General features: G+C 39.5%; 1 protein-coding gene across 7 annotated transcripts in view; it reads left to right on the forward strand.

The window, feature by feature from the left end:
- LOC308399048 (tyrosine-protein phosphatase non-receptor type 12-like) overlaps positions 1 to 25,444 on the forward strand; it is a 56,807-nt gene that overhangs the window by 20,371 nt on the left and 10,992 nt on the right. For all 7 annotated transcript variants that reach the window (XR_013972065.1, XR_013972066.1, XM_080885992.1 and 4 more), the window contains exons 2-13: positions 5,646 to 5,754; positions 7,268 to 7,344; positions 7,491 to 7,586; positions 9,147 to 9,185; positions 9,485 to 9,556; positions 9,731 to 9,790; positions 10,599 to 10,741; positions 11,499 to 11,565; positions 11,650 to 11,727; positions 13,427 to 13,525; positions 16,145 to 16,230; positions 24,652 to 24,841. Coding sequence is in view for 5 of the 7 variants with exons in the window: in XM_080885992.1 (XP_080742118.1) it covers positions 5,646 to 5,754; positions 7,268 to 7,344; positions 7,491 to 7,586; positions 9,147 to 9,185; positions 9,485 to 9,556; positions 9,731 to 9,790; positions 10,599 to 10,741; positions 11,499 to 11,565; positions 11,650 to 11,727; positions 13,427 to 13,525; positions 16,145 to 16,230; positions 24,652 to 24,841 (1,116 nt within the window). In the remaining 2 variants the exon portion in view is untranslated. The remainder of the gene's footprint in view (positions 1 to 5,645; positions 5,755 to 7,267; positions 7,345 to 7,490; positions 7,587 to 9,146; positions 9,186 to 9,484; positions 9,557 to 9,730; positions 9,791 to 10,598; positions 10,742 to 11,498; positions 11,566 to 11,649; positions 11,728 to 13,426; positions 13,526 to 16,144; positions 16,231 to 24,651; positions 24,842 to 25,444) is intronic.

The following is a 25,444-nucleotide window of genomic DNA, read 5'->3' on the forward strand; positions in this document are numbered from 1 at the left end:
TGGTGTATCTCTGTGTTTTATGTAAGAATAATTGGAAATAAAATTTAGGACAAGTAAAGGTAAAGCAGTATTTTTTTTGTTAATCTGTAATGATACTGAGTGATAAATGACAGTGAAAGAAACATGCTTAGTTTGAACGACAAAAGAAATATGTAAACGGTGCAAACACATATCTCTCACAGTAAACATAAATCATGGAGAGTTATGGCTGTTTTGAAATTTCCTAAACTGCCACATCTGTAGTTTATGTGTAAAAGAAACAAAAAGCTCAAGAGTTGTTTTGTTTTTGTTTTTTTCAGCTTACTCCGTTTTCTGAGCTTAAATATTTTGCACAAATTGCCTTTTGATTGAAATTGATTGAAACAATAATCATATGATTTTATGAGTGTCTCACATCATTGGTGGAAGAAGTTTGGCTCACGCTTTTTTACTGTGTTGTAGTTCATTGAGGTTTACAGCCATTTATTTATGCACAGCTCTCTTAAGGTCCCACCACAGCATTTCAGTCAGGTTGAAGTCTTGACTTTGACTGGACCATTGAAACATCCTGATTCTTTTCTTCGTCAGCCGTTCTGTTGTAGATTTGTTGCTTTTGAACTGGTGTTCTCAGTCTAGACTCTAGAATAGTTTACAGAGGAGTTCACGGTCGACAGTGTGACTGCGAGGTGCGCACGTCCTGTGGCTGGAAAAATAAGCCCAAATCATCTCCCCTCCACCGCCGTGCTCTATAGTTGGTATGAGTTGTTTGTGCAGATATGCTGTTTGGTTTTTACCAAACATGGTGCTGCGCAGTATGACCAAACATCTCCACTTTGGTCTGGTCTGTAAAAGGTCATTGTTCCAGGAGTCTTGTGGTTTGTTCAGATGCAACTTTGCAAACCTAAACTGTGTTGCTATGTTTCGTTTTGTTTTTATAATAAGAAGAGACTTCCCCTTTTCAACCCTTCCGAACAAGCTATTCTTGTTCAAGCTGTTTTTAATTATACTGGGGTGAACTTCAACATTTAACAAGCTAATCGAGGCCTGCAGAGTGTGAGTGTGAGATGTAGCACTTGGGGCTTTTTGTTTGTTTGTTTTGTTTTTTCCAATTTCTCTGAGCATTGTCTAATCTTGTGGGGAATTTTCTGGAACATCTCCTCCTAAGAAGATTGTGGCAAGATGTTAACCCACCAGAATGCCCCAGACCTACAAACTGCAAATGAAACTTTTGCCTTAATTGACAAGTTTGTCAATTAATCAGGTATATTTGATTAGCAACACATAGCTGCTACTTAACCTCTTAATTACTATGGAAGCCGTGCGGGTGTGAGCTCAGCTTTTCACAGGACTGATTGGAGTACTGTTAACATTTTCTTCATCTAATCTTCTAATATTATAGAGGTATCTTTTTACTCTACCTTAAATCACATAGGCTTTCAATTAAACAAGTGGTTTTAACTGGTAATAATATTAGTAATTATAACTAAGGACTGATATTGAAACAAGTGCCTTTATAGGGTTGATCTTTTGTTGGTTGTTTCATTAATTCCTTTGCAGTTGTCTCTGTGGTCAAGACAGGAAAAAAAAAAAGGCCATGCTGAGTTTACATCCATTGTTGCACAACTTCTCAGAAAATATGCTAGCGTTGATTAAAGGAACTGATACATTTAAAGGCATATATTTTGATGGAGTAGACAATTTGGAAGCAGTTCCTAGTTGCCATTCCTGTAATTGTTGTAAGTGACACTCCACAGACAAGTCAGCCCTGCTCTATCAGCAGATTAACAAGTGATAAATAAAGGCGCTGTCAGTGATGCTGAAGATAGCGCTCTATGGTGAATTCATGACTTAGAACTACTGGTTTTGCATACATGCTTTTAATTATATTTAAGAACATCAGTATAATTTACAGATTTGTTATCAGTGACTGTGTGAAACCTGGGATACTAAAACGTATCAGTTACAAATGTTTATGATTGTTATTATAGTACATTTGTGTGTTGCTAATCCTTGTTAGCTAAAAGCTCAAGTTTCAGATTGCTCTTGACACTTAGTTTCAGGCAGGTTTTACTACTTTTGGCTCTGCGTTATGTCATTGAACAGGTATCCTTAAAATCTAATCAAGAAGCCCCGCCCACTTGCTGTCCAAAAAACACCTTTTTTGTGTCTATCATAAGAAGATTGCTTAACGATAGGGTTGCCTTATAGCAGCATGGTAGACAGTGAGTGAACTAAGGACCTTTTATCATCTCACAGAATAAGATTGAGTTACATCGAACTGTGAACGATGCAAAGCTATTCACTGGAGTAAAAACTCAAAGTTTAACTACACATTCTATCCCTCAGATATATTTAAAGAAAAAGAAGACTTGTAATTTCAACATTACATCTGTTTTTCTACATGATAAAGAAATACTGCTGTAGTAAATTAAAAAAATCTATCAGCTTGTCTCCCTGGGCTTATAGAGTAAGTAGCTCATTGCCCAGACTGTCTTGTAACTGTAAAACAGAAGATACCAGAACTATCCACCTAAAAAATACATTTTCCAAAGTCATACAGTGGGCCGATATTGAGTCTGTGTCAGGCTGATTCTGGCCCTTAGGCCTTATGCTGCACACCCCTGCCCTAGAGTTAATTTTGCAGAAATTTTGAGTGTAGCTGCTGTTACTGCTTGGTTTGTCCTAACTGGCAGATAATATATTCTGTCATTAAAGATTAAAATGGGTGATTAAGGGGGCAAAAATCTGTACGCCAGGTGCCACCGAATGTCTAAATCCACAGGATTTAATGGGGAAAATGAATTTGATTCCCCGGGTTTCCTGTAAATGAAACAAAAGGGGCTACAAAGGGAAGCTACTTATCATCATTACTGCCTGACTTCTCTACTCGTTTTGTGTATGTGTCTATGTGAGAGTGTGTTTGTGTGCATGTCTGCCCGGGCTGTGGCCCAACACAGAAGCAGACCTCTGTTGCAAATGTAATTCACATGAGGCCAGAGGAGCTCTAACGCTATTACCACACACACACACACACTCTCACACACATGCACAGCTGTGTTGCCGCCCACGGTCTCTGTTTCGCGCTCCTTTTCTCTCCGTCAGTTCGTAAAATTAAATTTTGAAAAACTGATCATGTCATTGGGGGGATTCTTGTGTGCTGTGCTCAGAAAATATAAAAAGATTCAAAAGACAACTTTCTGGAAGTCAGAAATGCTTTAATTATTTACGAGTGAAGAAAAAAACTGATGCACAGAAACCACTATCTAATACTTCTGTAAGCATTGTAGATTTTGAAAAATCAAGTATAGTCTTTTTTTTTTTTTTGTTGAAATGTCACATTTATTCAATGCTAATATGTCCACTAGCACTGTAGTTGTTACAAAAGTGAAACGAGGAAGAAACACAAGGAGTTGGGGTGTGCAGTGCCGTGCTACAGTAACAGGAGGAAAGCCAGAGAGAAGAGGTGGGACCATTTTTCACACGAGGCTCCAGAAGCCTGAACGCCCACGCCGACTTTCTCAGACTTAGAGAGAGAGAGATTCCTAATTTCCTCAATGTCTGAATAACCAAGAGGAAAGAGATTAAACAGACTTCAGAAATATCTTCTTTTTTTTAAGGCCCTTGAGAGTGACACCATGCGAATGCTATCTAACTTCAGCAGCAAGAGTTTTATAATGGTACAAAAGTTTTGCTGTGCTTTTGAAGTTTCTTTAGACTTTCACTGTTAAACTCAAGACCAGAATGAAGATTAAAAAAAAACAAAGGATTCAGAATAGGCTTAATAAAATGTGGTTCTTTAAATTAAAATTTTTTCCTCTTCCTGATGTCATTTTCTATCACAGTAGCAGTTGTCTTGACAATAAAGAGACTCATTGAAAAGTCATTTTATAGTGTATTAAGCTGCTTTTTTTTTTTTTTTTTTAGCTCAGTCTTCTGTGGCCACAAATGGCGCTTTCGGTGTTGAGTGTAGGTCACCTTCATTTTGTAAACGCCCGAAGCCCAACACATAATGACTGTAGTTACACGAGTAAACAGAAGAAAATATAGTGTTCTCCTTTTGTAAAGATATCCTCATCCTTGCCTGCAGTGTTCAAGGACAGCTAGCTAAGCTCTGGCCTGCTGTCACACAAGAGACCCACGTACTTGTGCTCTTCCCATTTCCCATTAACTGAGTGTGTCTTCATCAGTGTCAGCCACTATTAGATTTGGACACACTTAACTTTATGCACTGTCACACAGAGAGGACTGGGAGTTCGTGTGTTAGACTGTGGTGTAATGGTATTAATAGTGATGTCAGCATAGAAGGACTGATAAAATAGCATTTCTGTGTTTATAAATGGGAATAACCTGCTTGTATCTAAGCTAAGACAAACACTGAAGTGAAACATGTTTCCCACCGATTTAGTTTCCGTCTGGCGCGAGTGGATGCAACGAAAGGAGGCAAACATGCTTTCTTAAATGAACAAGGATGCACGGATCCAACCTTTTCAGCTCCTTGCACGCACTCGGGCTTGGAGTGGAGCTGACGGAAACAAGTTGTGGACCTAAAAGCTTGCAGTAAAGGTTAAAATATGTGGCTGAATATATTGCAGTGTTTACAAGTGCTTGATGTGTACCCCTCTGGACGCATGGTATATGTCCTACGATAGTCGACCCATACTTTTGCGAGCATGTCTAAAGTCATTGCAGCCACTGCTGTTGTTATGCTACCTACCGGCAACCACGGGAATCTCACGAATCCCTTCTTTGGAAAAGTATGTGCCTTGATCATTACTGGTGAACACCTGGGGAACTCGCAGTCACTATGTAAAATTGGTCACAAAGAGAAATGCTGGTACACTGAGAACCTCTTTGCAATTGCTGTGGTTGCTGCCGTTGCCTGTAGTTTGCATGAAAAATGCAGACTTGTCCTCAGTGACTTGGCAACTACTCGTCAAGTGGTGGTGAGAATGTGAAAAGTGTGACACGTGACGGGTGGCCTTCAGAATAAGAATGAAATGTGTTGATTGCAGCGTTAAATCGAGACTTTTTTACTTTGAAGGCCTGGTTAGTATTAGTAGGCAGGTAGAAGGCAAGCATTGGCAGACAGTTCAGCATCTTCCATACGATCTACAGGCAACGTGCTAGCAAACCAGTTTTTGGTGCCTTGATCTGGAATGTGGGCTGGTTATCAACAATTAAACTTTCACAACAAGAGCGAGGTTATTTCCCACGAATATGTGAATTGTGGGTGGTCTTCTCTCAGACAGATAAAAACTAAAAATGAAAATGCTGAAATGAGTTGCCGGGTATATACCCCGGTTGACAGTCTAAAGAAAGAGTATGTTGGGAGCACTGAACACTGTCTATTAACCATCATCTGTAAGTTCTATTTTTTTTGTTTTGTGTTGGGGGTTTTAGCGCTGTTGTCTAGTGCTTGCTTTCTCATTCGAGCTCACCAGTTTTCTCTCTTGAGTGATACTGATGTTGATAGGCTGATTTGTGTCTGACTTGTATCACTGATTGACCCTGCTGTCTTATCATATAATAATACAATAATCAATGTTTGAGTTCTTCTATTTGAAGACCAGTTTATACTTTTAACCACTTCACATGGTAAATGTCTAACTGCTAAAGAGAAAAGCAGTGTTTTACAGTCTATGTCCTGTTCTCTTGTTTGTTTTTAGCGGTTACGACGGTTATCTACCAAATACCGGACAGAGAAGATCTACCCGACCAACATAGGGGAGAGAGAGGAGAATGTGAAGAAGAACAGATATAAAGATATACTGCCATGTAAGTCATGTTCCACAGATGAAAGATTCTTTCCCACAGGACACATTTGAACTTATCAGAAACAGGTGAAACTAATAAAAATTTATGACCATGTTACTTTTCGATGTACCTTTCTTGTATGTTATACTGGCAACTCGGTGAATGGAGCCACTGCTGATTTATCCACTTTCTTTTAAGAAAACAGGATAAAAGTTGGGGTTGGTATGTAAAGATGCCAACTTTTTTTCTTTAGCTTAGAGTGGCATAATTTATCTCATAGCTTCCACGTGATTTAGTTAGTTCAAATTTCTCTTGTTTTTTTTTTTTTTCCAACTTTCAATGTATTCAATCAAAAATTAATAGACAAGGCTTCTTCATACTAAGAAGACATGGGGAGGACAAAGGGGACAAAATGGGCAAATTCTGGTAATTTGGTATGCCCAAACCTTCAGATGCTACTTACCTAGTTAACTCTGAAAAGTGGGAGGAGAATTGGAGGTGCACAAGAAATTAACTTTTGATTTTTATGGGAACTTTTTGGTCACACCTGGCCTTTGCATTAATGTGCCTCCTTGCTACGCTACAATGCTGCTATAAACAAGGATTTAAATGGAGCATAATGTTTAGCATTGTTGTAGGTTTTGGTGGTTGTGTGCTGCCTATGAGTAGGTAAAAATATCTGTGGACGATTTTTGCTTTACTCCTTCCGGTTGGCATCTTGTTTATCAAAATGCACATCTGGCCTTTATGTATGCGCACATATATGCATAGATCAAGGCCAAATGTGCTGCACTAGCTTATCATTCTGCATCTTTTTCATGACTGTAGTTGATTCACAGCAATAAACGCACCTGCTTTCACTTGGCGTTTTGATCAGAAGTGTTGCCTGACAATATAATCTATATGAAACTTTGCTCCCTGCATGACGAGCAGCTTATAAGCGTCATGCACATATCAGCTCAGCTTTAAAGGTCACTGTACACCAGAGAAAACGGTGTTCAGTTAAAGCTGGTAACAGCCCCAACAAATGTCAAATATCTTTTTAGATATTGTCACCTGCTCGTGTTTACTTTGAGGGTTTTATTCTAACTACTTGGTTAAATGAATGAAATTTAGGAAATAACAAAGTATATTTAGAGATCCATTTATAGCAGCTACAGCTGCCGTAGGTCATGCAATGGTTTCCTACACAGAGGTCTTGCGGTACTTAATAATAACCTCGGGGGAAGCTTACGTGATCCAACATCTGTCCTACTTTTTATACCTTTATCCTGCTTTTCTCCTCTGTCCATTCATTCATTAAGGCTTTTAGTGAATGGGTTGCTGACAAGGCAAAGGAAAAACTGGTTCATCTGTGACAGATGTGTATGCACACACACGCACTGTACATAAAAATGGAGGATAATACTGTGTCCATTATATCACATATTTTACTTGTTCCCACTTATATCCTCATTCATTTTTTGTTTATTTTTGTTTCAATAAGAAGAAAATGTTTTAATAGAGAAAATATTTCTTTCCATTTCCTCCCCAGTTGATCACAGTAGAGTGAAGCTGAAGCTAAAAACAACCAATCAGGACACAGATTACATCAATGCTAACTTCATTAAGGTAAATGTCAGGTTACTTTACCATGTTCTCTGGCATGTTGTTTACAGTTTAGTGGAAAAGTTCTTATAGTGTACTGAGTCATGTGATTAATCCTCGCTGAATGTGTTAATATAATTGATCGGTGAACATGTTTTCTCTGCTTTCAGGGTATGGATGGCCCAGAGGCCTATATTGCAACTCAGGGTCCACTGCCGAACACTGTCATCGACTTCTGGAGGATGATCTGGGAATACAATGTTGCTGTGAGTTTTCCTTACTAGAAGACTGGAAGTCAATGGATGGGGATATTTTTTTTGTTTTTCTCATTGTGAACAATTGAATCGTGTATCTAAGTGCTGTTTTTGAGCTAAAACGTTGAAGGTAAAGAGAGCAGGAAAAGTCTGATGTACAGTTTGGATGCACTTGATGGGGGTTTTTTCTTCCCGTCTTCATTAATAGACTGGATATCTGATTATTGGCTTCTTTGCAGTGATTTGATCCAATTTCAGCAATGTAAACTTTTATCTACTGAGGATTTAAATGGAATTAAAAAGTCTTTAAAACTAGAACCTGGTTATTTGCCAATTTATAAATAATGGTATTTATAATATATAATAAATAAAATATTTTAAAAAGTGATGAAGAGATCAAAGAAACACCCTTCAACCTTCTTGTTGAAGTTTGTCCACCAGAGGGCGAAGTTGTCTGAGCAGAGCATAAACAAGCAAAAAAATAACTACACATGTCACACATAAATACAAAATATCAGCTGATATATCAGAATGTTGGATTCTTAAATCAGTAAATAGTACTGTCGATTATGATGCTATACTAGTCTCTGAGCGAGTCGGCTTGCTCGAAACAAACCTTTCTAGGCTCTGTAAGGGTTACAATATATAAGGTTAAGGTTAGGTTATATTCTATAACGGGAATGGTAAAGCAGTTCAGTTCAATAGTTTAAAGATGTCTTTTTAGTAATCGAGCTCTATGAGGGGGGGAAAAACGCTTCGGGGTGTTGCGTTGACTGTTTTGTTGCAGTACTGCGAGTGACCACTAGAAGAGCACAATAGCAAGGGAGAGGTGGTGCTGCAAGAGCTGGAAATGGCACCTTAACAGTGCAAGTATTTGGCAAGCTAGCCACAAAAAGCATAAAAACTGCTGTGCTGCCGGGGGATCTTTTGTTAGCAGGGTGGCTGAAGAGGAAGAGAGGGTTTATTACCTAATGTGTTTTTGCAAAATGCTGCAAGAACTAGCCGCAGCTAACAGAAGACTTTTTTTTTCTTTTTTTTAATGTAAAATGTAATTCTCCTTTTTTTGTTTATTTGTTTTCTTTTAAATGAGCACTTACTCTTTCCAAGAGTGCAGATTTGGAAGAACAAAAGGTTTGCGTCATCACACAAATTGGAGAAAAAATGTTGACATTAGTGGCGGTTAAATAAATTAAGTGTACGAAGTAAGACTGTAATAATGAAGATACTCAAAATAAATATTTAATTGTGTCGTCAGGAATTAAGAGGCAGATGGAGAGTGCTTATGCTGTAACCAGATGGACAAAGATGAGAAGAGGGAGGAGGGCTATGATTAGGTTTAACTAGTGCTATGAAGAGGGATGAGTCTGCAGCTTTGATAATTACTCCTGTAGGATCAAAGGAATGACCTGAAATGCAGCTGCATGGAAATGTGCGATCAAACGTGAAGGATGCTCTGCTTAGTTTCTCTAACTCTTTTAAATCTAAGCACGCAGGAATGAATAAAAATCTGCGTTTTTAGTTTTGAGAGCTTAAATGTTTATATTGTAATCCTTCCTTTTTGTGTCTTCGCAGGTTATTGTGATGGCTTGTCGAGAGTTTGAGATGGGAAGAGTAAGTGTGCACATTTTTGCACATGTAAAATCACAACTGCTTTTCTTTTTTCTAATAAAAAAAAATGTTTGTGGAAAGAGACGATGTGAATTCACACTGATCACTTATTTTGAGCTCTATATTGCTTGCACGTATGGCTATAGTAAGCACATAATTAGTCACTTATATTTGTCACCATCTATGTTCTACATGTCACATTAATTGTTTATTTTGAATCTGAAAGTGTGTGTTCACAGGAAGCTGTGGTGTCTGTCTCGTATTTTGTTCTCAGCCAAAGCTAACTTTTCTTCTCTGGTTAGAAAAAGTGTGAGCGGTATTTCCCGATGCAGGGGGAGCAGCCTATGAGCTTTGGCCCTTTCAGAATCTCCTATGTAAGTAGACAAATCTGTGATGATACAGCTCTGTGTGTGTGTGTGTGTGTGTGTGTGTGTGTGTGTGTGTGTGTGTGTGTGTGTGTGTGTGTGTGTGAGAGAGTGTGAGACGAGTGCACGTAGCAGGTCTGCGTTTTGGGACTGCCTCTTTTCTCACATGTTTTTGTTTTCTAGGAATCGGAGCAGGCCAGAACAGACTACTTCATCAGGACTTTGACAGCACAGTATGAAAATGTAAGTGCTTTCTCTCGAGACCTCTTCATTAATACCTAATGTAGTTTATCAAGAAACCAGTCTAAAGTAAGTGTTAACTTTCAGATAACGCTACAGCCTATCACAATAGCGACAAGATTGCCTACAAATAAACTTCATATCCACATGTTTTCCAACAAATACAATTAGGCTTTCTTTTTGCAGCCATAAACCCAAAGTCCCCCTTCAACTGCTTGCATGCATCTAAACGCCAACCTTTAAATTTGAGTTTGAGGAAAAAGGAGCCATTTGACCAGGAGCCAAATGTTGCACGCAGGACGATTGGTGCATTAAAAAATTCCCGTTTGTGCTGAATGACCACAAACATCCTTCAGACGTCTCAGGCTGTTGCAGTGCAATATCCTGACAGGTCTGCATAGACAGTCAGACAGTCACGCTGCACTCTTGTTTTTTTTCTATTTGTTTGTTTAGGGGTTTTTTTTGTGTGTGTGAGGGATTTTTTTTTTTTTTTTAAAAACATCCAAACAAAAATAAAACAACTGGTCATGCTCCAGATCTGATGCACCGTCTTCAGGCTTGAATACTGCAGACTACAGATGCATCTGGAGAGAGCTGTTTGGGTTAGTGTGAAAAACGATTTCCTTTGTGTACAAGTTGGAGGTCCATGGGGTGGGATTATACTTAAACTGTGTGTCAATAAAGTTTTTTTTTTTTTTTAAAGATTCAGTTTGGCAACATTGTTCATGGCATATCATAGTTTCACTCCTTCACCACTGAACCAGCTTTCATCTGACTCTCCACTCAGTTATCAACGTTTGTTTTCCTGCAGGAATCCCGTAGGATAACGCAGTTCCATTATATGAACTGGCCAGATCATGACGTCCCCTCATCATTTGATTCCATTTTGGATATGATTGGGCTGATGAGAGAATACCAAGAGAACAATGATGTCCCAATATGTGTACACTGCAGGTAGTTATGCATGCATCTACTCTTAGCTGAAATTGAGTTTTAATGTTTTTGTTGTTTTGGTGAAATTCAGCTAATATGTGAAATATATGAAATTTCTAAAAATGGATTCATGTAAAATGCTTAATTGCCTTAAACAAAGCAGGTTTTACCCAATTTACTGAAGCTGGAGACTTGACAGAAAGTTCTAGGCTACAAATGTAAATATTATCAGTATAGTACAGTAAGAAGCTTAAATGGTAAAGTTATCAACTTGAGTGTAAACAAAAGCAGAATAATTACAAGCCCACAGTTTCTAGCTTTCTGCTGCGCACATGCATGGGTGTACACACAATGCACACACTCGTCTCCATGTGTGTGTAATGAGCTATAATGAGCAGCCTGAGGACATTTCCTGGTTCCTCTGTTACACAGCAGGACTTAAAGCTGCATCTCTGCATCTGTTAAGATGCTTTGTGTGGGTTGATGTGCGCTGTTTGTGTGGAGAAACGGTACTCTTTATAGTAGCAGAATGCTTGCTGACAGCGTGAGATCACTTTTTATGATTTTTTTTTTTTGTGTGTGTGTGTGTGTGTGTGTGTGTGTGTGTGTGCTTCTGTGAGGCTCCTGTCTCCTTCCTGTCTGGATGAGGTGTTATTACACACATGCAAACAACATACAAAAAGAGCAGATGCTTCTCAGTAATAGAAATCTAGTTATCTAGTGCACCGATACAACAAAAGCTTATTTGTGTATATGTGTGTGTTTCCACTAATCACAGTGCAGGCTGTGGGAGGACAGGAGCTATCTGTGCTATTGACTACACATGGAACCTCCTCAAAGCCGGGGTATGTCAACACACACTTACCTGTGCAAATGTACACATTAGATCGATTTTAACATTTCTTTTAATTCTCTTTAACGTTGTAAAGAAAATTCCAGAAGATTTTAATGTATTCCGGTTGATCCAAGAGATGAGGACACAGCGACACTCGGCTGTTCAAACCAAGGTTTGTTGCCTTAGCTTTCATTACAGATGTAAATTAATGAAACGGATGTTTATGCAGAGCGATCATTTATTTACTTGTTCCATACCAGCACAGAAATGCTAATCAGTCCTCAGAAGCTTTACTGCTGCCACGCACAACCATGGCCCTGAGGTCACGAACTTGAGACGTCGTCATATATAACACCCTTTTTATATATAGGGTTTTTCTGTATTAGATGTGTTCTCGTTACTGGAAATTATGTAGGAGTATTAGAGCCACTTAAAGAAAAACATTTACATTTTGAAAATAAAGTCAAAATATGGAGATTACAGGTGTTTCAAGACAAACTGCCACGGCTGCTATACCCTCTACAAAATGCCTTGTGTCGCTGAGTTAGCGAGATCGTACTTGGTTTCATTTAAAAGGAAGTAATTTCTCTTTTAGCACATAAACACAGTGGTGTGATAAGTAAAAGAACACTGAAGAAAAAAAAAAGCAAACACAAAGTTGGAGGACTTGGCCAGATTTGTCCAAAATGAAATGGGCAGGTGAAAGGATACTAGTGGAATCACAAGAGGCAATAGGACAGCTGATCAGTTAGTTTCACTGACTCGTCTACACAAGGCGTTTTGTAGAATGTATATGAGCCGTGGCATTGGCAACTGTAATCTCCACATTTTGACTTTTTTCTCAAAATGCACACAATTTTTAAATATTTTTCTTAATGTGGCCCTAATACTCGGTCGTGGGAAATAATCTGTTCGGTTTAGATGAGAAGTGGCACTTAGGTAGAGTGCCGCAGGCAGGAGGTAATTAAATTCAGCACGAACACTCCCTCAGTGGGAATTCTTTGGACAGTCTTCTGCTCCGTTGTCACATGGGTTCAATCAGACAGACACCACACAGTTTGTTCTGTGTCTGCAGGATAAAGTTTGTTTAATGTTGATGTGAACCTTGATCGCCTGGCTGTAATGTATGTGTGGTAATGGCTGCCAAGTAGATTTTCATTTCCTTCATTGTAATTAAAAAAAAAGAAAAAGGCATGTTATCATATAACTGAAGTGTTAAACTGTATTTCTGCAAGATTTGGAAAAGAGATATTGTTAACCTTCTGTTCTTTTAAGGGTATAATGTTCGAATGCACAGCTGTAATAATAAGCTTATTTCCTGCTAAAGGTCGCCCCTTCATTCTCATCTCGTTTTGCTACATACCTGGTTGAAAAGGTTCTTTCATTGTCTCGCGTTCCCATCGCTGCGTGTAACTGGTTGAGGTTGTTTTGCCACAATTTTTAACATGGGTGTGTTTTCATGTTTACTTCCTGTAGTTAATGTGTGATTTTCGCCAGGAGGCATTTTGCACTTTGACATAGAGTCAAATTTGTACCTTTAGTCCGAGCTGTTTCTTTTTCTCTCCCAGGAGTGAAAATGAGCTCGGTTAATTGAATTACAGAATTGATTTGCCAAACGCTGACACAGGTTTGAGTTCAAAGTCTCAGACCGCCATCCTGTAGGAAGCTTGTAACTAATGAAATCTGTTTTGATAGAGTGGAAAGTATATTTGATTTGATATTGATTTGCTGAAACTTGTTTTTTCCCCCTCCTCTACTTCTCTCTTTCCTCTCACATCTTGTGCATTTAACCCTTATCTCTTTCTTCATGCACCAGTTTTTTTTTCTCTCCCTCCTGCCTCATCATGTGTCTGTTTTCTTTCTATCTATAGGAGCAGTATGAACTGGTTCATAGAGCCATCGCTCAACTGTTTGAGAAACAGCTACAGCAGCTGGAGAGTCCCACCAGCACACAGATCCATGATGGCATGGTATGACACACACACACACACACACACTGTGCATGCTCTGTAGTGTTAAAGCAAGACAGGATGTCGCTGAGTAACTTACTGGGAGTGGAGGGGAAAAAAATACAGATAATTAGTCACAGGGGAGAAGATGGTGTGGAGAGGTCTAAAGAAAACTTTTGTTTACAGACAGAAAAAGAAGAGTCATTGTGATTGTGCTTAAAACGAGAGATATCTCTGTACAGAGTACTCTGAGGACTGCAGACAATTTCAGCTATTTAAAAACAACTGGAAGCGCTTTGCTCTGTCACTTACCACTGACCTCATTTTAAATTGCTTTACATTATCCTCTATTGCCCCCAAATACACAAGCGCTCTATACAAAGTGTCCTGAATTGTCTCTGGTCCTCCTCCCATGGCCAAAAAAATTTTTCTCATATGATCAAAGTTTGTTGCAAATGACACTGTACAACGTAGGTCTAATAAACTGAAACTAAAGCTTGATGTATGTAGACTGTATGAGAATTTCTTCTTCTGTGTTTCGTCCTCAAGTTTGAATAGGGCTGCTACAACTGGGAATGGATGGCTCATAGATATGGACACTTTGATATGACCCGATGCCACCAGTTTTTTTCACAATGACCTTTCATTTAGGACAGTGCACAGCATATACCCAGCCTAAAGAACAAAACAACACAAAAAAAGAGGGACAAATATTATTTCCCAAACTTGAAAGACACCAAAACTTTGTGTTTTTAAATATTCACGCTCTAATCTCGTTTTGGAACACAAATTATCATTTAACTATAGATTCTTCCTGTCATCCCATCAAGCAGCCTTAAAGAGACTACAAGCTGCTCTATATTTAGAGAGCTAGACCATAGAAGGACTGCACAAGCTTCACTGTAAGAGGCTGAAATCAGTAGAGCACATTAAGTGATATAAACAGAAACTGCTGTTACTGTAAGTGAAGAATAATTGCAAGTAATAATAAATGTATTGTGAGCAGATAAAATACCAGACCATAAATCTGCTGCCTCTTTCTGAGGCATGTTTGCTTCAGTTGCTTTTTAAGAGAAACAAGCTCACAAATGCAAGTTTAAGTGCAGCATATGCAACATGCTATACAAATACCCATCGGCATTTTACACCAGTGGCCTCTGAAGTAATGCAACCAGTTTCTGTGTCAAACGTTTCTGCCTGAAGAAGATGGGAAGCTTTAGGTGCTAGCTGTGTTGAGGTGGTGCCATTTCACAGCCTTTTAATCCTAAAGAGAAATTAAAATGATGCAAAGCAGCATCAGGTGAGGTAACATCAAGAAATGAGTGCTCCACCTGACCTGTGAAAACATAGACATGGTGGAAATGGGAATCAATGAGAGAGCTTTTAAGACTGGCAAATCTTAAGACTGTGGGAGGTGTGGGGGGAGGGGGGGATACAGAGCCAGTGTGCTGGCAGTAATCCAGAAGCTCACTTCCTGCTTAGGAAGCTTTGGTGACATCACTTCTCTCCCATAATGCACTCTGAGTCTGAGAATAGAAAAACACATCCGTTGGGAAAGGGCGACCCTCGCAAGACACGGTCACACAGACGGACACAACTGTTTTTGACATTAGAAAAGAATCTGCTGACATACTTTGTAAAGTGGAGCTCAATATATCTTTGAGCGGCTCTAAAATGTGGACAAACTGTATCACTACTTCCCTTGTTTTAAAATTTATGCTATTAATCATTTAAGGATAAGGTGTGGTTTGCACCAAGCGTGACATAAACTGCAGCACAAGTCTATAGCTGCTGATCGTGACCCTGTTGTTATCTCACTTAGTTGCAAGTCCAAGAAGAACGCTGCACGCACAAACAGCACATCAGTATTGCTGTGCTGTACTGACTCAGTCCATACATGCATTGACTCATGTCCAGTCAGCCATTGTTGGTGACTAAAACACCCACATAGGTGATCTCTGTGGCATTGGGAACAATAAGCCTCCACATACACGCATCCCACATGTTTCTCCGCACGCTCACGCCCGCCTTTGTTCACAGGAAACCGTCCCACTAGATCGGTTCTCACAACATACGTGGACATACGGAGCTAAAGAAGCTGTGTTCCTGCCCTCTTTTCTTAGATCAGAATTTAGTTCCTCGGCAGACTAGAGCGTTCAAATGGCCCGGTTTGCCCCTATGTCATGAGTTTGACAACTGAAGTTGGCCTGTCATCTTCTCATTATCAGAGTGGGGAGGGAGTCAAACTAATGAGTCACAGGGGAGAAGAGGAAAGATGAGAGCTGAGAGGAAGAGAGAGAAAAATTGTTGTTTGGGGGAGGGCTTCTTTCAGAATAAGTCTTTCATCGTTTGGTGAAGCAACTTTGTAGCAACTTGTTACCTCTGCTTCAGGAACATTTAGGTGAGAAGAAAGAGGGTTAGTCCAGAGGCCTTGATGAAAAATAAGCTTCATCTTTCATGTAAATATGCAAACAGGTATACAAAAAATTAAATATATTGATTAACTAAAAGTAGGGATGATTGTAGTTGCTTTCCAGCATCTAAATATGACAGGAAGGGAAAATAAGAGGGTTTCCCTTATTTTCCACTTTTCACAAATGTCGTGTCCAACTATTTTGTTACTCTTGTGTGTGTGTCCAGGATGAAAGCAGTCCTGACAAAGCAAGCAACCAATTATCGGATGATACATGGGACACTCCACCTCCAAAACCTCCCCGCATTCGCAGGTAGGACATTTGTCTGACATTTATTTATTTATTTTTTCAGTTTATCTCCTTATATCGTTAAATTGTTCCGGCCTGTTTTTCATTAAGGATGTTTGCAACTGGTCGACTCTGCGTTTTAGTTTTCACCTGCTTTACCTCGTCCTCAACACAGATTAGTTAACAAGCCCACACAGGCGTTCACGCCAGGCGAGAGGTGGCTTGTTGGAGAACACTGTGAACACACAAAACACACAGAAAACATATTTAAAAAGAAAAAAAAGAAATAATATCCCAGTATTTTGTTACAGTGTAGCTCCCCATCAGCCCAAAGTTACAAACAGCCTCCACTTTACCAAAGTTAACTTCTGTTTGGCTGCTGCTCCTACTGGAGGAGGAGCTGTATTTATAGATCATTTTGCAACACTTTGCAATGCTCTGCAACACGACATGGCATTGAACACACCACAACCCAAGGCTAGTTAAAGTAGAACTGTTACATTTTTCATCTCCTTCTCTTTGAGAACAAACAGTCCTTTATGCAAATGCAGGGAATTTATTTCAAACACATACACACACTTTATCTGCCGCATTCATAAATACAGATTTCTTTTCTCTTATTCTTTGTCATTCAGTCTTATACATTTTTCCTCCATCTTATTACTCAATTATTTTATTATTATTATTTTAAATCTTGCTTCTCTCTGCTGTCTTTTGTCTCTTCCTTTCGGGCCTGCAGGGGTGTACACTTTTCTTACAGCCCTCTTTCTTTCTACTCATGATGTATCCACACCTGAAAATATCCTCTCCCCGTTAACACAGCAAAACACTTTATAACTGCACTTTATAGCAGCACGGTGGCACAGTGGTTAGCACTGTTGCTGCACAGCAAGAAGGTCCTGAGTTCAATTCCACCATCAGGCCGGGGTCTGCCTGTGTGGACTTTGTATGTTCTCCCCGTGTTTGCGTGGGTTCCCTCCGGGTACTCCGGCTTCCTCCCACCGTCTAATTAATGTGAGCGCGAATGGATGTCTGTCCCTGTGTGTTAGCCCTGCGACAGACTGGCGACCTGTCCAGGGTGTACCCCTGTCTCGCCCTATGACAGCTGGGATAGGTTCCAGCGCCCCCCGCAACCCTGAAAAGGATAAGCGGAAGCGAATGGATGGATGGAAGCATTTTCTAAAGATTTGCTGTTTTGACAGCATATTTTTTGTGCTAATGTAAGAAACAATGGCTCTGTGATTATCAGCGTGATTACATTTATAGTGGCAAGAAGATGTAAAGTGATCTGCTACTCTTTGTCCTGAATAAATAATTATCAGCTGACAAACTCCACTTTAATAACACGGCTGATGCTACTGTTCTTTTCTGCGGACAATATATAATTTAAACATTCACAGCAAAGATTGGGGGGGGGGGGAAGTGTACCTACCCATAGGCTAATGATATCAACAATTTATCAGGCATTTTATTACACTGAGGAACTGGTTGAGCTATCTTTTTCAAAACACACAAATATTTTGCTAAAGATGATAAAAATCAAACCTCAAAGGGTTGTCTTTGTGAACACATAATTTGCATAAAGCTGAAGTGGGTTCTCAAATCATGCATCAGTTAGTAGGTACGTAAGCCTTAATGCATGTGAAGATGATTTAGTGCTCTCGCTCTTTCTAAAGAAATGACATGCTAGGATAATTCTCCTGTCACAGTGTCCTTGATTGAAGCGCACTGGCTTACAGCTGGAATTAATCCCTGGGCACCACACAGTGGCTACCCATGTCTCCTTAGAATGGGTAGGGTTGGAGAGAAGGAATTTCCCTTCTCCAGTAATCAGTAGGGATATGTTAAAGTCCCCCAGCATAAATGAACTGGTCTCCATCTGTGTTACCATGTCATTAAATAGGCGTATTCAAGCCTGATGCATAGTGGAGATATCATCAAAGTGAATCTTGATGATGTTTATGGACATCTGCTCTCTCACTGATAGTGACATAATTTCCCAAGTTAAGTTTTCTTTAGGGGTGATGGAGCAGAACTATGACTGTAAGTAAACATTAAAGCAGATCTACTACAGGATGATTTTAGATAAAGAAAATATGCCATTTGAAGGGCACAGAACAAGCCCAAAGAAGAGCTGCTATGCCTGCAGAGTATCCTCTAGACAGCCTAACAAAATACCTGAGCTAAAGCACATGAAAAAGGATCCACCAAAGCCCCTCTAGACATTATGCAGATTGAGCTGCACCTCGAGGAAAGTACTCATTTGGGGTTATTACATTTTTTTAAGAGCCAATGTATCCTTTTTACTGCACTAAATTTCTCATTTTCTTTAATTCGTCTCCTGCACAAGGCAGTTTTATGAGAGAGCAGACATTTTTAGCTCATTCTAATCTTAGTGTGTACCTACAAGTTATCTGTTTACTGGACGGTTTCTTTCCTGTTCTTAGTAAAACATACAAATGGGAACTTGCAGAAGCTGCCAAAGTAGAAACACTTCCTTGAAGCAGGACACCCTGTGAGGAGTGTATGCTGTCTCCCTCTCTCTCTCTTATCAGTATGTTCCTTTCTTTCTCTGCATCATCCCTGTGTTTATAAAGAAATGATGTCAAGGCCTAGTTTAAGCCTGAGAGTGTTCTATTGATGGCGAGAGCTATTTTTACAGACATAAACCACACTCTGCCGGCCACACTCCCAGTGGGTCCTGCAGTGGTGTAAATGTGTAGAAGAATCTTTGGTTGTGAGAGAGGGAGAGAGAGAAGGGTGGAGGGGAGATGCTGCAGGAACTCGAGGGAGTCATGGCTTTTACTCATGCTCTGCCATTAGGGATGGGTTTAAAACCTCAATACTTCTGGGCTTCTGGCTAAAATGTGTCAGTAGCATCTTGGTGATGTAACCTATGACGTAACAAAACTGACATCTGTGTTTTTGAGGTAGTAAAATGTGAGCAATAGTATGATACTCAAGTGTTAAACATTATATCATACACATTTTTAGTTGTCCCAGTGGAACAAAAGATGGGTGATGCTGTATAGTGACTCCTCTAATTGCTTTTAATTTTACAAAGCATCCTCTACCTTCTATTTTCTGCTGAGGAAGGTGAGGCAGGCACAGAGCTCTGGCTGTGACCACCAAAGCCGCAACCACCTGCTGCTCCAAACTTGTTTTTGCGTGTCTGTGGATTGATTTATGAGTGAAAATGAAGGATTTTAAGGTTTACAGGAGAAATGTATGCATTAGCGAATAATCTTGTGTGTGCACCTATGAGCCACGATCAGTGTTGGGGAGTAACGGAATACATGTACCGCAGATGTTCTAAAGAATGCTCTAAAGAATGTAGCATCATAGGCAGTGTAGTCCGTGCTGCAGGGAGAATGGACTGTCATACCCGTTATGTGTCTGTGAGCGAGGGAGGGAGAAAAAGGAAAAGTACGAGTTGTCATCGAGCAAAAACAGGAGCTGGAAGCATGTAAATATAATAATAACCACTGCAGCCAAGAAGAGTGCCTGACGAGCCCAGGTGTAAGTAAGCTATTAAGACTGTACGCTGTGTTTGTGTTTTCCTCCGAAACAATAAGTTCCGTTGGAGCAGCCTTTCAACGCCTCTCTCTGTCTCTTGCAAGAAAAGTTGACCCAGACAACAAAGTAAAGCTTTTTTTCGGCTACGAGCCCGACACGAACCCCACGTATTAGCCAGAGGTCCCTTTACTATGGTTCGGTAACGGTAATAAATCACAGCAATAGTACATTCACGTAGTTGTAAACAGCATGATAATATATTAAGTAATCCAAAGTATTCAGAATACGTTACTCTCATCGAGTAAGAAGCTGCCAAAGTAGAAACGGAATACGTTACAGAATACATTTTGGGGCATGTAATCTGTAATGGAATACATTTTAAAAGTAACCTTCCCAACACTGGCCACGATAATCACTATTAACCAACAAGTGAAGAGTTCTTGAAGTTGATGTGCTGAACTTGGAAACTAAAGTGAGTGACTTTGTCAAGGTAGTGACAAGACAACTAGATTAGAGCATCTCCAACACATTATGTCATGTGTTCCCAGTAAGCAATGATTAGTACTTACCAAAACAGGAGAACTGAGCATGACTCAATGATGCCACAAGACCTGAAGGGAGTCTAAACCAAAGTTCTGAAAACTCTACTGCTGGTTGCTAAAACACATCAGACTTCCGCTTTTACCTTGTCTCTGTGGCTAGGTGCATGTTGGGGGAAAGATGGCAAAAGATAATAGAAAGAACACAAGCCAGTGGAAGCAGCTGTGGCACTGATGTGACTGTTACACCTACCTAAACTTGCAAACATGCTACATACAATCCTTAGTCTTCAGCAGGAATGTTTGAGATCCATGACAAAGAGTTCAGGGTGTTGAAATGGCCTTCAAATTCCCCAGATCTCATTCTGATCAAGCATCCCTGGGATGTGCTGGAAAAACAAGTCTGATCCATTGACCCTCCCACTTTACACCCTGCACGACTGGATCTGCTGCTCATGTGTCGGTGCCAGTCACTATAGGACATCTTTAAAGGACACAATGGGGAAGCGGTTGTTTAGCAGGCGAAAAGGGAGCTACCTACTAGAGGTGGGAATCACCATACATCCCACGATACGATATTATCACAATACTTAACGCACGATACGATATTATTGCAATTTTTTTAAAATATTTTGCGATCTTCAGATTCTGTCCATAAAGGTAAACTTTATCAATATTCATTTTATCTAATATCAAAGTCTCACACTCAGTCTCTCATTTCAGTCAGTTTTATTGTTGACAAACTGAACGGTTTGTATTACAGTCTAGTCCAACTTAACTGAATGCAACCATCTGGTACAATTATAGCTATTCTGAACTTTGAAATTTATGAAAACTATGCAGCCCCTTCAGCAACTGAAGAATTTGAAAGTAAATTAAAACAAAATATAATTTTACATTAAATAAAAAAGTTTTAAACTTAATTAAAATAAAACATGTCTTAAATTAAAATAAGTAAACTGTCATGTTTATTGCTGCCAAAAAAAAAAAGTTAAACACATTTGGACAGTGAAGGAATGTCAGGATTCTTGCTCAGAAAAAGGATCAAAATGCTCTGAAGTCAGAGCATGTTCCATTCCACAACCTTTTTTTTGTAACAAAATATCGATTTCTGCTGTCCCTGTATCGATACATTATTAGCAAACAAAATATCACGATACTACACAGTATCGATTTTCCCCCCCACCCCTACTACCTACACAATATGAAGAACACTGTGGGCAGATCCTTGTATAGTCACAATGAACTCTTCTGGATTGTGTCACCAGTGTCCTAACATGATAGGACTGATTTTTGACATTGTGCTGGTTGACAACATGACACTAATACATTTTTTTGTATACTGACATTGTTGCAGGATAGTTTTAGCAGTTTTTAGCAAAAGTTAGAGTGAGCTGAATTGAAGTGTTGTTGCTTCTGTTGAACAAAACGAGAGAAATCTTGGATCTTTTTCATCTTTTATCATTAAACAGAATAATTTGGGCTTTTTTATTTAATCATTAGATCCCTCAGGAAAGCAGCAGTACTAGTACTTTCTGCATTTGATTTAAACTCTTATATTTTTGTAATACATGTTTACATTTCGTCACACATGCTGCAGTTGTCACTGAGTTGCCTGCAGCTTCATTTTTTCTTTATTCTCCTCTCTTTACGCCTTGTTTGTTTTTCAGTGACTTATTAGTGTTTGCTCCTGTAACAGCTCAACCTCCCCTTAGGAATCATTAAAATTTAATCTCATCTCATCTTATAGGGCCCAAAAAAAAAATCTTTGTGGCATCCGAATGTCTATAATCCCCCGTGGAAATAACCGGATCCAGTTGGGAATCTGTGTTGTTAAATATCTCATGCTTGCTCAGGCAACAAAGATGACATAGAAGAAGAAATTCTCATGGGTAATTAAAGTTTTCATTAAAGAAAACAAAGAGATAGTGGTGTCTAGTTTAAGTTATGTTGAGCCTGAAAGCTAAATATGCTGTTGTTCTGGAACAGCCCACCCTTCCAAGAATTGGAGGAAAGGTTATGCACACGAGTTCTAGTTTTACAATACAATCAACTTAGTTTGGCTTTATTCAGTGGCCTATATTATTAGCTGATATTAGCCCGTCATATTGGGATACTGGAGGTTTGTATGTCCATAGCCTTCTTGTTAGGAAATGTCAAGTAGTCATATTTTTGTGGATGTGGTCATTTTGACACGAGCCCAAGTTTCTAACTAGTTTGTGAAATACACAATTTAGCCAAAAAGGCTACTTAATTTAAGGAAGCAAATGCAAACAGTCTTCCAATGGATAATTGCTTAAAACATGTCAGAAGACATGTCCCGGGATCGTGGAAAAGATGTTTCAGAAAGGTTACATTATTTTGCATCAAGCAAAAGAAGCAGAAACTACTGATGCTACGTTATGAAGTGTTCAATTAAAGTGTCAGGTGTGGTCAGGAATAAATCTATAAGGAAAGTGGTTTGAGATTACTGTGTTTAGTATTACTATGTTTATTAGTGAAAATAAGATCATTTCTAAATGCAAAATATGAAGAGAACCCAAGAGATTGGGACTAAACAGCTGTGTAGCTGTCAGTTTGCTTGGCAATGTAAAGCATGGATTCTAGACGCACATCACGGGCGTGCCTAGTGCCTACTGAGGTTGTGAGGTCAGTTTTATGATTCTTGGGTTGCTTCTATTGGTCAGCTGATTATTTGAATACACTGCTTACATTTTGCATCAGTGTTTTTTTTTGTTTGTTTGTTTTCTTGTCTTGTTTTGGTAGTACGGGCATAGGCCAAGATGACAATGCCAGGATTCATTGGGTTCACATGGGAGCATGAGACATAATTTTTGCACATGAATCGATCATCAGAGTTCAGAACTGAACCCGTCTGAGAATCCTTTGGGATGTGCTGCAAAAGACTTTACACAGTGGTCCAAATCCTCTAACACTCCCTAAGTTTGTTGAAACAGTGCCACATCACAGCTAAAGGCAGTCCACTGAAATACTAGTGTGTGAGACTCTTTGGGTTGGGAAGTGTACATTTCTGGAGAACATCAAAACTGCACCGGCCTTAAGAATCCATTATCAGCTGGGCTCTTTAATCTAGTGTGCATCCTAGCCTGTTGTTATTAAAAAATGTGAACAAATGTTTGTCTGGAAGAGCAAGTAAACAAGAATACACACGGCAGATCTAAGCCTCTGTGAAAGAAGAACGTCTTCTGTGCTGCAATTCTGAGGCTTAATGAGGAAGGCTTTTATGGTTTGACTGCAACTCCAAAGTTGCTCAATGAAAGGAAATCCCCCGAGCTTCTAGCTTGCGACTTCAGTGTCTGACTTTGTGTCTGCCTGCCTCTGATCCACACACAGCATCATGTGCTGTCAGCCTGTATGCTGGCTCTTGTCTTGGTCATGTGCTCCTAAATTGGTACACCACCACTTCCTTTGACTGCTTTTCTGTATCTATATTTTTGCATGCGTACAGCATATAAATGTATTGAACAATATTTGCTTGTGTCACTTTCCATCTCTCTGTGGCTAGCTTTGTCATAACCACTGTATCCTGTATGCAACTCACACACCTACACTGCGAGCTTTACAGAACTATTTATTAGTAGGCTACATTACTAAAATACTGTACATGTGGTAAAGTTATGTGGGCCGGTGAAGTAATCATTCACAACTTATCTTGAATAGCCATAGATGCTGTCATGTTACTGACACTTGTCTTTTTCTGCTTCTGTGCTCTGAGGAAGCTGCACGGAAGAGAATAAAATACTTTCGATACTTTAAGAAGAAAGCTGTCTTAGACTGTTGGTTACAGCACCATTTATATTTTGAGAAATGAAACTCTTTAGCACTGATCCGTTTTCACTTTGTCACATTGGCAGGTTATGTCACTGTTAAAGCCACATAATATGGGTGAGAGCAGAAGTCTTAAAATATCACATAAGAAATGGAATTTGTCTCTACAGGGAGAAACGTATAGACTTTTTTTTCAAATTCTGCCATCTAGTGGTGAACAAAACATAGCACAGACCTACTTTTAGTTTTATACGTACATGAGATTAAAAGTTAATTTCGTCATATAAGCCTTGTAATTCGCCCTCCTTAGGATGTCAGAATTTCTGGGCGTTTCCTGATCAGCAGGATGAATTTCTTGCCATTGCATCATTTTGATTTTCTTACCCGCAGCACAAAACTTTAACTTTTTATCCAGGCTAGAAAATCCAGGGTTTAGTTTAACAGTAAAAAAATAATTTTTATGAATTTTGGCCTCTGTAGGAATGTCTCATTAAAGATCATCAAAAGCCTGTCACTCTCACTGTCAACTGTAATATTTATTCAGTAACAAACTCTTGTGGGCTTTTCTTTTTTTCCTCTCCCTCTCTTTCTCTCGGTCTAGTACGCAGGTAGAAGGCGACGTAAAGGAAGAGATCCTCCAACCCCCAGAGGCTCACCCCGTACCACCCATTCTGACCCCATCTCCTCCGTCAGCCTTCCCGACTGTCACGAACGTGCGACAGGACAATGACCGCTACCATCCCAAACCCGTCATCCATGTCCTCGCTACTGCGCAGCACAACGTGACAGAGGTGAGCTGGACATAAACTAAAAATTGGCAACTTATAGGATACTATTGTGTATAGAACTACATGGTATGTATCTAAAGGGTTTTTATTGTACATGGGAAGTTGCACGGATATAAGAATAGTAATTGGTCTGGTAAAACCTGTTATATATTAAGTCAGCTAATGGTTATGGAATTTCCTAGACTGAATGATGGGGAAGCTGTGATTTAGCAACGATAGTGCGTGGGCAGTCTGTTGGCAGCTATAGATGTCCATATACTTGCAGGGACGGCTGATAGAGGGGCAGTGTTAAAAATATGTGGTACATCCTGTCTGTGGGCTACTCGAGCTTTTTCTGTCGTTGATCCATCGCTTTTGTTTGCTTTGGGGTTTTTTGTGTGTGTGTGTTGTGCCACTCGTTCATGCTCACGGGGCATCAGTTACATAGTTGTGAAGATATCACAGATGGGGCAGGACGCAGCCAGTACGTAGACCATAAAGTAGGAGTTAGCCCTCTGACATGGGTACTCCCTGTTATTACAGTGGTCCTGGTTTAGGAGCACGTAATTACACATTTAAGTGGAAAATTAAGTTCATTACCAAGTTGAGTTGTTTAAGTTGTTTTTG

The sequence above is a fragment of the Rhamphochromis sp. 'chilingali' genome (genome assembly GCF_963969265.1).
Source record: "Rhamphochromis sp. 'chilingali' genome assembly, chromosome: 7".
Lineage (NCBI taxonomy): Eukaryota > Metazoa > Chordata > Actinopteri > Cichliformes > Cichlidae > Rhamphochromis > Rhamphochromis sp. 'chilingali'.